This window comes from Dendropsophus ebraccatus, chromosome 3, assembly GCF_027789765.1.
Source record: "Dendropsophus ebraccatus isolate aDenEbr1 chromosome 3, aDenEbr1.pat, whole genome shotgun sequence".
NCBI lineage: Eukaryota > Metazoa > Chordata > Amphibia > Anura > Hylidae > Dendropsophus > Dendropsophus ebraccatus.
In genome coordinates, this window is record NC_091456.1 from 58,041,273 (window position 1) to 58,056,519 (window position 15,247).

The following is a 15,247-nucleotide window of genomic DNA, read 5'->3' on the forward strand; positions in this document are numbered from 1 at the left end:
CTGATTGGTTGCTAGGGGCATCTTAGCCAGTTTCACTTTACGCCATGTTTGATAAATCTCCCCCAATATCTCTAATGCTAAAGTTACACCTGAGGGGTTTAAGGGGAATATTTCAACTTCTTGGAATGGCCTAGTAAGAGTCCAGACCTCAACCACTGCACTATAAATATATAAGAGCAGGATCCTCTCTTGTGTATGAGAGGCCTCATAACTGACAAATAAGAAATCTGGGAAAACTGCTGAAAATGTCATATAAAGGCTATGGGGGAGATTTATCAAACTTGCTCAGTTGCCCCTAGCAACCAATCAGATTCCACTTTTCATTCCTCACAGACTCTTTGGAAAATGAAAGGTGGAATCTGATTGGTTGCTAGCAGCAACTGAGCCAGTTTCACTTTACACCAGTTTGATAAATCTCCCCCTATGTTCCCACAACGTTTTTCTCTCCGTTTTTGAAAACCGAAAACAGCATCTGTCGTTTTGAGTTCAAAATAATGTCCATCATTTCGCTGTTTTGCCGACTGTCAGTGCAATTACTGCTGTTGGTACATTATTCTAGTTCAGGTGGACTAATTGACTTTTGGGTGTGTCTTTAATTGAAATGTTCTTTGAATTTAATAGTAAAAACAGTAAAAGGACGGTGAAAAAAGAAAAACTGTGTGTGATCAACAAAAAAATAACGTCTGGTGTTTGCAAAAGATGTCCGAAAATAATTGTCATGATCATTATTTTGATGTCCGCACAGACAACTTCTGTTATTAAATAGACTGTGTGCATTGGGCAGCTGTCGTTCCATTGACTTCAATGCATTGTACTGAAGTCAATTAACTCAGTAAAAATTTACGTCTTTTGAAACAGAAAAACATAGGCATAAGATGGCCAGAAATAGCATTACTCCTCCTCCATGTACACTCTAGCTTACTACATCTTCTTTATCTTGTAATTATAAGCAGCAATATCTGCTACTCCCATGTAATAATTATATACATATTGTATACGGGAGCATTAGTCATAAAAATGCTATTTGTTTTTTGAGGTCAAGTGGAGAATTACACAGAACAACCTGGACACAATGAAATATTACAGGGAGTGCATTAACCTTATTAAATAGATTAATGTAGATATTTATATAATTTGTGTAGTGTGTCCTAAATCATAAGCTATTGCAGTGTAGTAAAATAACATATAATATTTATGCTATCACTGATAGCCGGGACCTGCTGCGGATGACACAGGCGCAGATCCTGCGCTTGTGTCATCCTGGATCATTAATTAACATCGCTGCAGAATCAGGCATAGGCTGCAGCAACGGAGGGGGTTAAGGGCCTGCGACCCTGACTCATGTAGATCGTATGAGACCATAGAAGGTGTTTTTGTTTCATTGAATAAAGACGAAACTGATTGGAAGTTCATTTGGTTACTGGATATTCCTTCTATTGACTGTTTTTGTGTATGTTAAAAAAGGATGCGTTTTGATTTTTTTTTTATTAATGGAAGTCAACGGAAAAACTGATCAAAACAGATGCACCTGTTTTTTTCATCCTTTTTTGCATAAAATGGATGAAAAAAAAGGGTTGCAAAAACAGTGTGAACCCAGTCTTAAGGATAGGCTGTATGTTGTAGGGTTTGTTGTATCCAGGAACAATTGAACTTTTGGGGACTAAAATGGCAACTATAATTTGGGGTACTTTTCCTGCTTCCAGAATTCACTGTGTGGGATAAATAATATAATTTAACAGTTCAGACATTTCCACACATAAGATAACAATTATGGTTTACTTATGTTTTTTTTAGATCTTTTTTTATTATAAAAATGTGAAAAGGGGGCGATTTTTGAGAAGGGTTTGGAAGTCTTGGAATATTCCTTTATTAATAAAGAGTACTCAAGAGGATGATTGCGGCAGACAGGAGCACCTGCAACTACAGGATAATTCTATACTTGGCTGTCCGCGCGCCCTCTGCTATAACTGGTGTCCCCAGCTGACTGCAGAGCCTCCACTTCTTAGATTACTATTACTATTACTATTAATCTTGGGAGTGACAACCTGCTTAGCCAATCGTTGACTGAGATGGGACAGCCCTGCGCCCAGTGATGGGCTGAGAAGGCTGTCACTCCTAAGACAAGTTTGTCTTGGAAGTGCAGGCTCTGCAGTCAGTGGGGGACACCAGAGGAGGACATTGAGGTAGCGGGGACAGGTAAGCATAACATGTTTATTGTTTTACAGTATATGCACCAACAGTGATGTATTAAAAATGGCTGACCACCAGAAAACCCCTTTAAGCAGTCACTCACTGATGGTGCACTCACTGAGCCATGCAGGTTTGGAACACAATGTACATCAGGAAATAGTTTATCTCAATAATTACTTTCTTTTTACAGTAGCAGCATTATTTACTACAACCGGACAACCCTCTTAATTAATTCCTAATAATATACACAGCCCAGTCTCTCATATCCTTGTACTGTAATGTAGAATCCTATTACAAGGTTCCTTGGGCAATATCATGTGCCTTAGCTGTGGAGATACAGGGCGGACATCTAAAATTTTCCCCGGGCTCTATGAAAAGTGTGTTAACGTATAGTAGTGGACATGGTATTCAGTTACTAAGCAGACAATAGCCATATACACTCACCGGCCACTTTATTAGGTACACCTGTTCAACTGCACGTTACCACTTAATTTCTAATCAGTCAATCACATGGCGGCAACTCAGTGCATTTAGGCATGTAGACATGGTCAAGACAATCTCCTACAGTTCAAACCGAGCATCAGTATGGGGAAGAAAGGTGATTTGAGTGCCTTTGAACGTGGCACGGTTGTTGGTGCCAGAAGGGCTGGTCTGAGTATTTCAGAAACTGCTGATCTACTGGGATTTTCACGCACAACCATCTCTAGGGTTTACAGATAATGTTCCGAAAAAGTAATAACATCCAGTGAGCGGCAGTTCTGTGGGCGGAAATGCCTTGTTGATGCCAGAGGTCAGAAGAGAATGGGCAGACTGGTTCGAGCTGATAGAAAGGCAACAGTGACTCAAATAGCCAACCGTTACAACCAAGGTAGGCAGAAGAGCATCTCTGAACGCACAGTACGTCAAACTTTGAGGCAGATCAACAGCAGAAGACCACACCGGGTGCCACTCCTTTCAGCTAAGAACAGGAAACTGAGGCTACAATTTGCACAAGCTCATCGAAATTGGACAGTAGAAGATTGGAAAAATGTTGCCTGGTCTGATGAGTCTCGGTTTCTGCTGCGAAATTCGGATGGTAGGGTCAGAATTTAGCGTCAACAACATGAAAGCATGGATCCATCCTGCTTTGTATCAACGGTTCAGGCTGCTGGTGGTGGTGTCATGGTGTGGGGAATATTTTCTTGGCACTCTTTGGGCCCCTTGGTACCAATTGAGCATCGTTGCAACGCCACAGCCTACCTGAGTATTGTTGCTTACCATGTCCATCCCTTTATGACCACAATGTACCCAACATCTGATGGCTACTTTCAGCAGGATAATGCGCCATGTCATAAAGCTAGAATCATCTCCGACTGGTTTTTTGAACATGACAATGAGTTCACTGTACTCAAATGGCCTCCACAGTCACCAGATCTCAATCCAATAGAGCATCTTTGGGATGTGGTGGAACGGGAGATTCGCATCATGGATGTGCAGCCGACAAATCTGCGGCAACTGTGTGATGCCATCATGTCAATATGGACCAAAATCTCTGAGGAATGCTTCCAGCACCTTGTTGTATCTATGCCATGAAGAATTGAGGCAGTTCTGAAGGCAAAAGGGGGTCCAACCCGTTATTAGCATGGTGTACCTAATAAAGTGGCCGGTGAGTGTATAGTGTCTGTACTGTTTATTATGTCCTTTACATCTGGACTTAATACCCTATACTTAGCAGTTTTGGAACATTCATGTATAACAATATGTTTACGGTCATGAAAATAAATTAGGGAACGTGACTGGTGCTGTCATCTGTTTAGCAACACTATGCAGGTAGAAACTGCAATGTGAAACTCCATCCAGTTTAGGATGGAAATTTTCTTCAATAGTTACATTAGAAACTAGGATGTGGCCATTACATCACTGCCGTTCATCATGACATAATGAACATAGACTTTTTCCATTCACAGTTAAGAGGAATAGGTGAACTTTTCAAATGCACCTGTTTTATTGTCTGAGATGTGTAGTGCCCTGACCACACTGTACAACCTGGGAAGACTCCCATCAGCATGAGCAGTGTTCCAGACAGAAGTAAAACCTTCTCTAAATCAAGTATAGCATCGAGTATAAAGTTTGAGATTTTCAGAGAGGATTTAGCATGGGTCATTGGGAAACAAGTAGACAGGGCCGGGACAAAGGGTAGGCCAGGGTAGGCGATGGCCTAGGGCGCCATCTAGTGGTAAATAACAGGGGGCGCAATTTCAATGTCTTTTAATTTTTTTTTTTTTTTTACTAGGACAATGTACTCCTGGTGGGCTGTTCCCTCCGCCTCACATTCCAGCAGCACGTGTCCTCACTCTCTCTGCCTCCCCCGGGCAGACACTGATCATTCCTCCGCTCTGCCCTGATGGTGCTGCAGGCTCCAGCCCCGCGCTGCCCAGCGCCGCCCCTCCGCCTCACATTGCATCAGCCCCTGTCCTTCCCCCCCATATGAGACAATGAGTAAAGTAACAATCCCCCCACCCGACCTCACCCCTGGCCCGGCATCCCTTCTCAGCTGCAGAGAGCTCTAATCCCGCGGCGGCAGACATCTACACTCCTCCTCCGCCCATCCTCTCCTATACCGTGCCCCCATCCTCTCCTATACCGTGCCCCCATCCTCTCCTATACCGTGCCCCCATCCTCTCCTATACCGTGCCCCCATCCTCTCCTATACCGTGCCCCCATCCTCTCCTATACCTTGCCCCCATCCTCTCCTATACCGTGCCCCCATCCTCTCCTATACCGTGCCCCCATCCTCTCCTATACCGTGCCCCCATCCTCTCCTATACCGTGCCCCCATCCTCTCCTATACCGTGCCCCCATCCTCTCCTATACCGTGCCCCCATCCTCTTCCGGATCATAAGTCATGGGCTGCTGTCCTGCTGCTTCAGAAGACTGCTGCTTTAGTGAGTGTATGTCTGTATGTATGTTTAAATGAAGTCTGTGTGTAAGTGTGCACATTTACATGTATGTCTGTGTAAATCCAGTGTGTGTGCGTGTATCATGTGTGCACATAGATGTGTATGTATATCTGTATATGCCGTGTCTGTGTGTAAGTGTGCATATGGATTTGTATGTATGTCTGTGTATGCAGTGTGTGTATGTCTGTATAAGCAATGTGTGGCTATGTTGGTGTGTGTGTGTGTGCGCATATTACTGTGCATATGTATGTATTTGTATGTCCAGTGTGTGTCTGTGTACATATGGATATGTAGGTATGCAGTGTATGTGTGCATATGGATGTGTATGTATGTCTGTATACGCAATATGTGGCTATTTTGGTGTGCATATGGATGTCTGTCTAAATGCAGTGTATGTACATATAACTGTGTGTATGTATGTATTTGTATGTACAGTGTGTGTGTCTGTGTGCATATGGATATGTATGTATGTATGCAGTGTGTGTATGTGTGCATATGGATATGTATGTATGTGTGTCTGCAGTGTGTGTGTGTGCATATGGATATGTATGTATGTGTGTCTGCAGTGTGTGTGTGCATATGGATATGTATGTATGTGTGTATGCAGTGTGTGCATATGGATATGTATGTCTATGTGTATGCAGTATGTGTATGTGTGCATATGGATATGTATGTATGTGTGTCTGCAGTGTGTTTGTCTGTGTGTATGCAGTGTGTGTATGTGTGCATATGGATGTGTGTGTATGTCTGTATACGCAATATGTGGCTATGTTGGTGTGCAAATGGATGTCTGTCTATATGCAGTGCGTGTGCACATATAACTGTGCATATGTATGTATTTGTATGTGCAGTGTGTGTGCATATGGATATATATGTATATCTGTGTATGTAGTGTGCGTCTGTGTCCATATAGATGTGTATATGCAGTGTGTGTTTGTGTGTCAGTGGAGTTACAGACTTACAGTTTGTGCGAACTTGAATGCCTGATATTTGAATCGTAGTGGATGGGGAAGATGGATGCAGCCTAGGCATCCATCTTCTCCAACCATCAGAATTCACATAGCAAGCTTTTAGGTTTGTGTGAACCTGAACTTATTGGGGGAGATTTATCAAACATGGTGTAAAGTGAAACTGGCTCAGTTGCCCCTAGCAACCAATCAGATTCCACCTTTCATTTTCCAAAGAATCTGTGAGGAATGAAAGGTGGAATCTGATTGGTTGCTAGGGGCAACTGAGCCAGTTTCACTTTACGCCATGATAAATATCCCCCATTGTATTTAAAAATGTATATATATGTATTTTTTATGCAGCTATATTACTTTTTTGTGTGTGCATGTGAGTGTGTGTGTCTGTGTGCATGTGTGTGTGTGTGGGGGGGGGGGGGCGCCAATTGCCCTCTCTGCCTAGGGTGCCAAAACTCCTTGTCCCAGCCCTGCAAGTAGACAAAAAGGTAAGTGAGTATCATGTGGAAATACAAGCTTTATGACATTAATATACTGTTTCTATGAATATAACATTTAGAGACTTCTGAGAGAAATATTCTGTATAGAAATATAATTGGCTAAAGAGGCTGTCTTTATAGATATAAACATGTGCAGCTGGAAGATGGGGAACGTTATCCCCCATAGTAGATACAGTAAGCTAAGTTCATTATTTGTAACCTTGTACTTTTAGGTGAAGCTTACTAGACGCAGGTGTTATGGTGTCATGCTGTGTCCTGCTGTCGTTCTGCATCACACTGCATTTTATACTTTAGGACAGTGCTTCTCAATTCCAGTCCTCACTCCTCACCAACAGGTCATGTTTTCAGGATTTCCCATACAAAACGTCCTATAAGAATTATCATATAACACCAAGAGTGCTCCATGTGGACCTAACGTCCCTCCTTGTAGTTTTACATGACCCCCACTGAGGTGGGGAACCCACAGAAAATTTTTGTAGGACCAAAGCACTTGCAAGCAGGAAGAACTGTAGCAGATCCATTAAGTTCCTTTAATACCATATCTTCTGTGTTGACACGCCATGAGGTCATGAGATGTGTGGTGCCCTGACCACACTGTACAACCTGGGAAGATTCCATCAGCATGAGCAGTGTTCCAGGCAGAAGTAAAACTTTTTAGGAGAAATACGGCAGATTAAAAAATCCGGCAGCTGGCAGGGGGAGGGGGGAAATTGATTACAAGTACTAACTTAGTTCTCCCCGTGTCTGCGGTGAGCAGCGGGACTGGCCATGGGACCCCCGTCAGAAGGCATTTTCCCCGAGTTGTGATGATGTCACAACTTCGGGGGAAAGATCTGTCCCGGCAGATGGACTGACTGCTCACCGATCAGTGACTTCAACCCAGCATTCTGTCCCTTGATAAACCTTTCTTACCTCCCAGGAGAAAGGTGTTAGGACATTGGTTACATTCATTTTCAGGGGATGTTATTGGAGATATTGTGTTATGGGTTTGTTTGATACAGACCATATTCAAAAATTATTGTAGGGGAACATGTTTTGATATGGTGTATCTCTATCTTACCTGTCTAATTTAATTAGTGTTGGGCATTCTAGTGTATATCTGTTTAAGGTGAATAGTTAGTTGCCTTTCAGTAGACAGTGTTTTTTTTTTTAATCCTTTTTTTTGTTTTTCTGTGATATTCTTTATGAATCTTTAGAAAAAATATGGCAACTACATGTGATGCCATATTATGACTGTCCCCGAGACCATTGGTGCTTCTGTTGCGAGTCTGTCTGGATTTGTCTAACTTGCTGATAGTTCCCCTTTAAGGAGGTGGAAAGGTCATGTTATAAGATTTTTAGGGAATGCCACAGAGGACCTAAAGAATCTGCGGGATATACTGTAAATTTGGATTTGTATGGTTACTAAAATAAAAGGAAATTGACCTCTGTAAATTAGTAATTTGTGTTTGTGACTTATACATAAAAAGGCCAAGTAAATAATACTTAAAATTTCAATTTTTTTTTTCTTTAAGTCCAATCAATTTAATGGTTTGATCCTATATGCCCAGCATCAGTTGCAATGCTGGACAGGTCTAGACCCAGATAGAAGAATAAGCAAAAAGTCTTTTGAGTTTCAGTTACAAGTAAACACAGGGCTAGCCAGATGTCCCTCCAGGGTAGGACCTAGCAAAGGGGTGGCTTCTGTAAGATGACCACCAAAACCACCGTCTTAAGTGGCCCTTTCAGTCAATATCCAACTCAATTACAAGTCTGCGGATGTGACAAGGGAAATACCCAAGCCAGCTATGCCTATTCAAATTTTAGTACAGAAGACAGTTGTGGCGTGAGGTGTGCCGTATCGTAGCTAACTTCTATGTACTATTCTTTGTTACTATAAGTTTGTTGGGTAGGGCTATAAAGTGTTGCTCTTCAGTAGGTTAAGTTTCAAAACGTTATTTCTTTATTTTCTTAAAGATGTCTGGAGTGGTGTTTGTACAGGTTATTTGTAACACTATTTAGAAATCATAGAGTTGCAACATGTATTCTGGTTGCTTTTATGAAAAGTCATGTGACAAGTAACCTTTATTAAAGATGACTCAGATTACACAGAAACCCCAGTCAACTATTTATTGATGTATTGGTATTATTAGAAATGAGAGAACTAAATTCCTGGACCAAGATTCGTTACAAACTTTGCAAAAAGTTTGGTTCGCAAATTAACCAAAGTTTTTTTAAAATTTCTTTCAACCTGATCCAAAATGGCGGCTGCACATTGTACATTACATTACATCAATAGCCTGGCTTCAGGTGGTTATCCATAATCTCTTGCAGCCAGGAAATTGGCTTCAAGCCACCCCCTGCAACATCATGCTTTCACCTTTATTGTATATATATTGCAGCAAATCAGTTCCTTTTGAGTGAACTAAACACAAAGATTTACACTAGCTAGAGAGAGATGGGTAGAGGCAGGGTTATAGAGTGTTATAGAAGGTGGATTATGTATCAGGGACAGATAGAGGATAGTGTGAGGGTAGAAGTGTAAGCTGTGTAGCTTAGAAATCACTTCTGTCCTGTCATTTTGTGGGTCAGTATACACTGTCTACCAATATGTTGTTAAACGCCTTTCATGTTACATCAGGTAGACTGTTCTAAAACCGTATCTAGCAGCAAAATAAGTGTAATTGACAATGACAGGTGACTGAAAGGTTTAACTTCACCTAGGAGAGTTGTGGACATTGGTGGATCACTGGCATACAATGAGTGATGCATTGCTGTCCACAGCTCTTCTGGGTTAAGTTTACTCTGAGTCACCTGCCAGATTCTAAAACCATGTCTGGCAGCAGAATAACTGTTATTCACAGTGATACTTATTCTCCTGCCAGACACGGCTCTACAATAGCCCACTAATTGTGGACAGCATTGAATCACTGATGTGCAATTGTATGCCAGTGATCCACCAGTGTCCACAGCTCTCCTGGGTGAGTTTGTTGAACCAATAATAAAGTATTGTCACAGGCTGGTTCCTATAACTCTTGACTGCACGTAGGTATTGGTGATATTTATGTATCTTGTAGTTTCCCCTGGGGCCAACTCCCTAATACTGTTGTCTGAGGTGATCACAGGGATGCTCTTGGTGTTGGTGAGGTGCAGTAGAAATCAGCAAACAGGCAGGCGAGGTATTATTCAACATTGACTCAATGTCACTTTACATAACATAAATAGGAACTGCCCAAAGGGTGTATAACAGAGGCTCTATAACTGGCCCTACTTTGCAAGTTGCAGATGTAGGGTTAATAAATATCCTTGACCTGTGGCCGCTGAGATATCTGGGCATCTTCTTACCACTGATGGCACACCCAATAGGATGCAGAAAAGACAGCCATTATGATGGAAGATACCTGGGGGAACAACTGCCCCTATTAGAGAAGGTAGTGGCCAGCCTCCACTCAGGACACACTTTTCCCGGGTCCGAGTGCTCCAGATGTCTTCTGATGTCCCACTCCTGCTCCTTCTTTTCTCCAAACTATACTCTTAAAGACAGGGGTGGAGTAGAAGAAAATGGTGCTGGTGCAAGAGAGGGGGATTGTCTTCTTCCTAGCCCACATGAAGATCGACCACTAGGGGTTCTTGGAGGGGGCTCGGGCAAGCATGACAGCTTCAGTGGGACTGCTGCACACTCATCATCACTTGACAGCCTCAGTGGGACTGTTACACCCTGGTTGCGTGGATCATAACTAACATTAGTGTTTGTGCTCCATGTTGCCTCCCAGTATGATGGCGATGGATCCTCTAGACTCCATTTCCCAGCAAGAATCAATAGCCACCCTGTAGCTGGCCAGGGCTGAGAGCTGCTTGCCATGACTCCATACCCTCCTCCTCAGGCCACCCCGTGTCCCCCCGGATGAAGGACACGAAATGCGCGCTGGGGTGGTGGTGGTGTCCTGGAGAGCGAGCATACTCTGTGATATTGGTAATATTATTGCAGTTCGAATATGGGGTGGGAAAGGTCTTTTATGATGATGAGGTTTTACCTGTATCTGGATTGTCATGCACTAAGCACTTTAGACCCCGGTCCCAGTTTTCCTTTGTATGAACTCCAGAATTGCCACCTCGTTTTTATAGTGTCTGATTTATTCTTTTTGTATATTTCAATCATGTTTAATAAAATTTGATGCTACATTACTAGAGTTGAACAAACCAGGTTCGGGTTCGAGTCGATCCGAACCCAAACGTTCGGTATTTGATTAGCGGGGGCTGCAGAACTTGGATAAAGCTCTAAGGTTGTCTGGAAAACATGGATACAGCCAATGACTATATCCATGTTTTCCACATAGCCTTAGGGCTTTCTCCAAGTTCGGCAGCCACCGCTAATCAAATGCCGAAAGTTCAGGTTCGGATGGACTCGAGCATGCTCCAGGTTCGCTCGTCTCTATACATTACTCAATTTTCATTCTTTCGGCTTATTATTACGCAGGGACACTACGTTGTACCTTTTAGCAGATTTCATGTTGTGTTTCACAGCAGGAGCTGTTCTTATTCTGATCGTCCTCAGAATATCTGGCATGGAACGCTCTAATGTATGTTAAAGCTCCTATTATTCTCCTTAGCTTTTCTTAGTCACCATGTCCTCCTACACCCACTGTATTTGTAAATGTCAGCTCTATTAACAGTCAGATGACAAGGTATGATGGTTGCTATGTATTTGGGGGCATGTACAGACTGAGCTACTGCTGCAATATGATATTATACCAGAGCCACTTAATCAAGGAAATTCCCTTTAAGTATCTTGGTTTATCACAGATCACAGTATCAGATATAAGTATCTGTGATTTTAGAGATGGGCCTATTATGACTTATAACACTATATCCATTGTTCTATAAAACATAACAGTTAAATTATTTATTATTTAATTTAAAGGGAAACTAACAGCAGGTAACCTATTGTTTTTGTTTCCATAGCACTAGGGATACTGAGAACGAAGGTAGTTCTCTTATTTTTATCCTCAACAACATTCATCTTCTTGCAAATCATTATCATGTAAATTTCCGAGTTTGCTGCAATGGCGACGAAACTACATTCTGCTGATCTCCTCATAAATATTCATGCAGTGATAAGTGGCGGGAGCGAGGTCACTGCAGAGCGCTGCGTCATTATTCATTAAAGGGGTGGTGTCATGAAGAAAACTAGGTTAACCCTTTAAGGTCAAAGCCAATTTTTGTTTTTGCACTTTAGCTTTTTCCACTTTATGTTTAAAAGGCAATAGCACTTGCATTTTTTCACCGAGAGACTCATGTGAGCACTTATTTTTTGCTAAACCTATCGTACTTTGTAATGCCAGGCATTATTTTTCCATAAAATATGCTGCGAAACCGGAAAAAAATCATTTGCGCTGTCAAATTGAAAAAAACAAAGAAACGGAATTTGTTTGGATTTTGGGGAGTTTTGCATTTACACCGTTCGCCCTGGGGTAAAAATGACTTGTTATTCATGTTCCTCAAGTCGTTATGATTACAACAATATATAACATGTATAACTTTTATCTGATGGGCTTAAAAAAATTCGAACCATTGTTAACAAATAGATGTTCCTTAAAGTCGCTCTATTCCCAGGCTTATAGCGCTTTTATGCTTTGGTCTATGGGTCTGTGTGAGGTGTAATTTTTTGCGCCATGATCTTTACTTTCAATCGGTACCTTGTTTGCGCATATACGAATTTTTGATCACTTTTTATTACATTTTTTCTGGATTTGATGCGACCAAAAATGCGCAATTTTGCACTTTGGAATTTTTTTGCGCTTACACCATTTACCGTGCGAGATCAGGAATGTGATAATTTAATAGTTCGGGCGATTACGCATGTGGCGATACCAAACATGTTTATTTATTTGTTTATTTGTATTTATAAAATGGGAAAAGGGGGGTGATTTGGACTTTTATTAGGGGAGGGGATTTTTTATTAATAAAAACACTTTTTTATTTTTTTTTTTTTTACTAGAAGTCCCCCTGGGCGACCCATTCAAAGCGTGACAGCAGCATTTAATGGGTTCCGGTCGGCGCCGCGGGTATACTAACCTGATCAGAAGTCCCGCGGCGAAGGCCGGTCCCCCGACGGTCTCCATGGTGATCCCGGGGTCCTAATGAAGGCCCCCGGGCTCACCATGGATATGCCTCTGCTCAGCCATACAGAGGTATGGCCGAGCAGATGCCTGTCAGCAAGTAGCTGACACATACTCAATACACCGCATTACAATAGTAATGCAGTGTATTGAGTATCAGTGATCAATGATCACTGATCAGTATTACACTAGTGTACAGTAATGTACACTAGTGTAAAAGTGAAAAAAAAGTGCACCAAACACACAAAACACCCCCCAGCCCCCCCCAATAATAAAAATGCATTACATTCCCCATACACTATAAAACGTTACATAAAAGTGATCAAAAACACAAATCCTATACATAATTGGTATCGCCAAGTCCGTAACAACCCATTCTATAAAACTATATCAATAATTACACCGCACGACACACGCTGTAAAAAAATAAATAAAAAAAACAGTACCAGAATAGCTGTATTTTTATCAATCCACTTTAGACAATATGTCATAAAAGAGATCAAAAAGTCATATACATATAAAACTTGGTATCAATAGAAACTACAGATCTTCCCGCAAAAAATAAGCCCAAAACCAGCTCTGTCGCGCAAAAGATAAGAACGCTATGAATCTTGCAATGTGGCGACAGTTTTTGTGGGTTTTTGCTAGGAAGATAGTTTCTATTGCGCCAAAGTGGTAATAGTTAAAAAAACCTATACAAATGTGGTATCGCCGTAACCGTAGTGACCCAGAGAATACATGTATTATGTTATTAGTGACCGCCGATACAGATTTTTACGGGGATCACTAATGGGCTCTATACTGCTGCCATCAGCTCCTTATGGCGATGGCGCAGAATAGTGCAGCAGCACTGGTAATGCCCGCAGCCCCCTCCTCTCAGCTACCAGAGGTAGCTGAGGGGTTGGGGCAGAGTGTGGGGTCAGTCCCGGCAAGTCCCCTCACCGGCGATCGCCGTTATTATCAGTATAACGGCGGCCACCGGCAACGGACATTGCCAGCGCAGCTGAACGCTTTCATCTCTTCTCACCGTGAATCCACAGTGAGAGTAGATGAAAACATGTCCCCTCCCCAGAATTAACCCTAGTGACCTGGTCACTGACCCTCCCCTCCCAGACTCACAGTTCACAGTGATGGATTCCTAAAAATGATCAAAGCTTCATTCTCTCCACCACCGGAGGTGACGGAGAGCATGGGGCAATGATGGGGGACCACCCGGTGTGGTCCCAGTACAAGTGATCAGCGGTATATACTATATACCGCTGATCGCTTGTTCCAAATGGTGCCCTGGATTACCCGTCACCACCCCAGATTGCCCTTCACCACCCCAGATTGCCCGTCACCACCCCAGATTGCCCGTTACCACCCCAGATTGCCCGTAATCTCCCCAGATTGTCCGTAATCTCCCCAGATTGCCCGTATCCACCCCAGATTGCCCGTATCCACCCAGATAGCCCATAACCATCCCAGACAGCCCATAACCACCCCAGATTGCCTGTCACTACCCCAGATTTCCCGTCACCACCCCAGATTTCCCATCACCACCCCAGATTTCCCATCACCACCCCAAATTGCCCGTTGCAACCCCAGATAGTCAGTGAACACCCCCAGATTGCCCATCACCACCCCAGATAGCCAGTAAACACCCCAAGATTGCCCATAACCACCCCATACAGCCAGTTATTAGCCCAAGATTGCCTGTAACCACCCCAGATTGACCGTAACCATCCCAGATTGGCACAGACTGCTCGTAACCACCCCAGATTACCCATAACACCACCAGATTGCCTGTTTCCACCTCAGATAGCCAGTAAACACCCCAAGATTGTCCATTACCACCCCAGATAACCAGTAAACACTCACCTATTGCCTGTAACTAAAATGACACTCCTTCTCTTCTGAGCCCTGCTGTGTGCCCATACAGTGGTTTATGCCCACATATGGGGTACCATTGTACTGAGGAGAACCTCTGTTACAAATTTCGTGGTGCTTTTTCTCCCCTGTTCCTAGTGAAATTGAGAAATTTCAAACTAAACAAGCATGTTATTGGAAAAATTCTATTTTTTCATTTTTAATGTCTTCTTTTGAATACATTCCTCTAATACCTGTGGGGTCAAAATGGTCACCAAACCCCAAGATGAATTCTTTGAGGGGTGTACTTTCCAAAATAGGGTGACTTTTGGGGGGTTCTATTCTGCTGGCACTACAGGGGCACTGCAAACGCACCTGGCGCTCAGAAGCTTCTTCAGAAAAATCATACACTGAAAATGGTAATTGGCGCTCCCTTCCTTCTGAGGCCTGCTGTGTGCCCATACAGTGGTTTATGCCCACATATGGGGTACCGTTCTACTCAGGAGAACCTGCGTTACATATATTGGGGTGAGTTTTCTCCCCTGTTCCTAGTAAAATTGAGAAATTTCAAACTAAACAAACATATTATTGAAAAAATTCTATTTTTCATTTTTACTGTCTTCTTTTGAATACTTTCCTCTAATACCTGTGGGGTCAAAATGGTCACCAAACCCCAAGATGTATTCTTGGAGGGGTGTACTTTCCAAAAT

General features: G+C 42.6%; 1 protein-coding gene across 5 annotated transcripts in view; it reads left to right on the forward strand.

Annotated features, from left to right (window-relative positions):
• Window positions 1-15,247, forward strand: part of TRPM6 (transient receptor potential cation channel subfamily M member 6) — a 141,344-nt gene that overhangs the window by 23,068 nt on the left and 103,029 nt on the right. For 2 of the 5 annotated variants that reach the window (XM_069961834.1, XM_069961838.1), the window contains exon 1: window positions 6,472-6,579. The exons of 2 other annotated variants lie outside the window; for them this stretch is intronic. In XM_069961834.1, coding sequence (XP_069817935.1) covers window positions 6,487-6,579 — 93 coding nt within the window. In that variant the 5' untranslated portion in view covers window positions 6,472-6,486. Of the gene's footprint in view, window positions 1-6,471; window positions 6,580-11,120; window positions 11,151-15,247 lie in introns of those variants that run through there. One more of the 5 variants, XM_069961836.1, reaches the window with a different exon arrangement.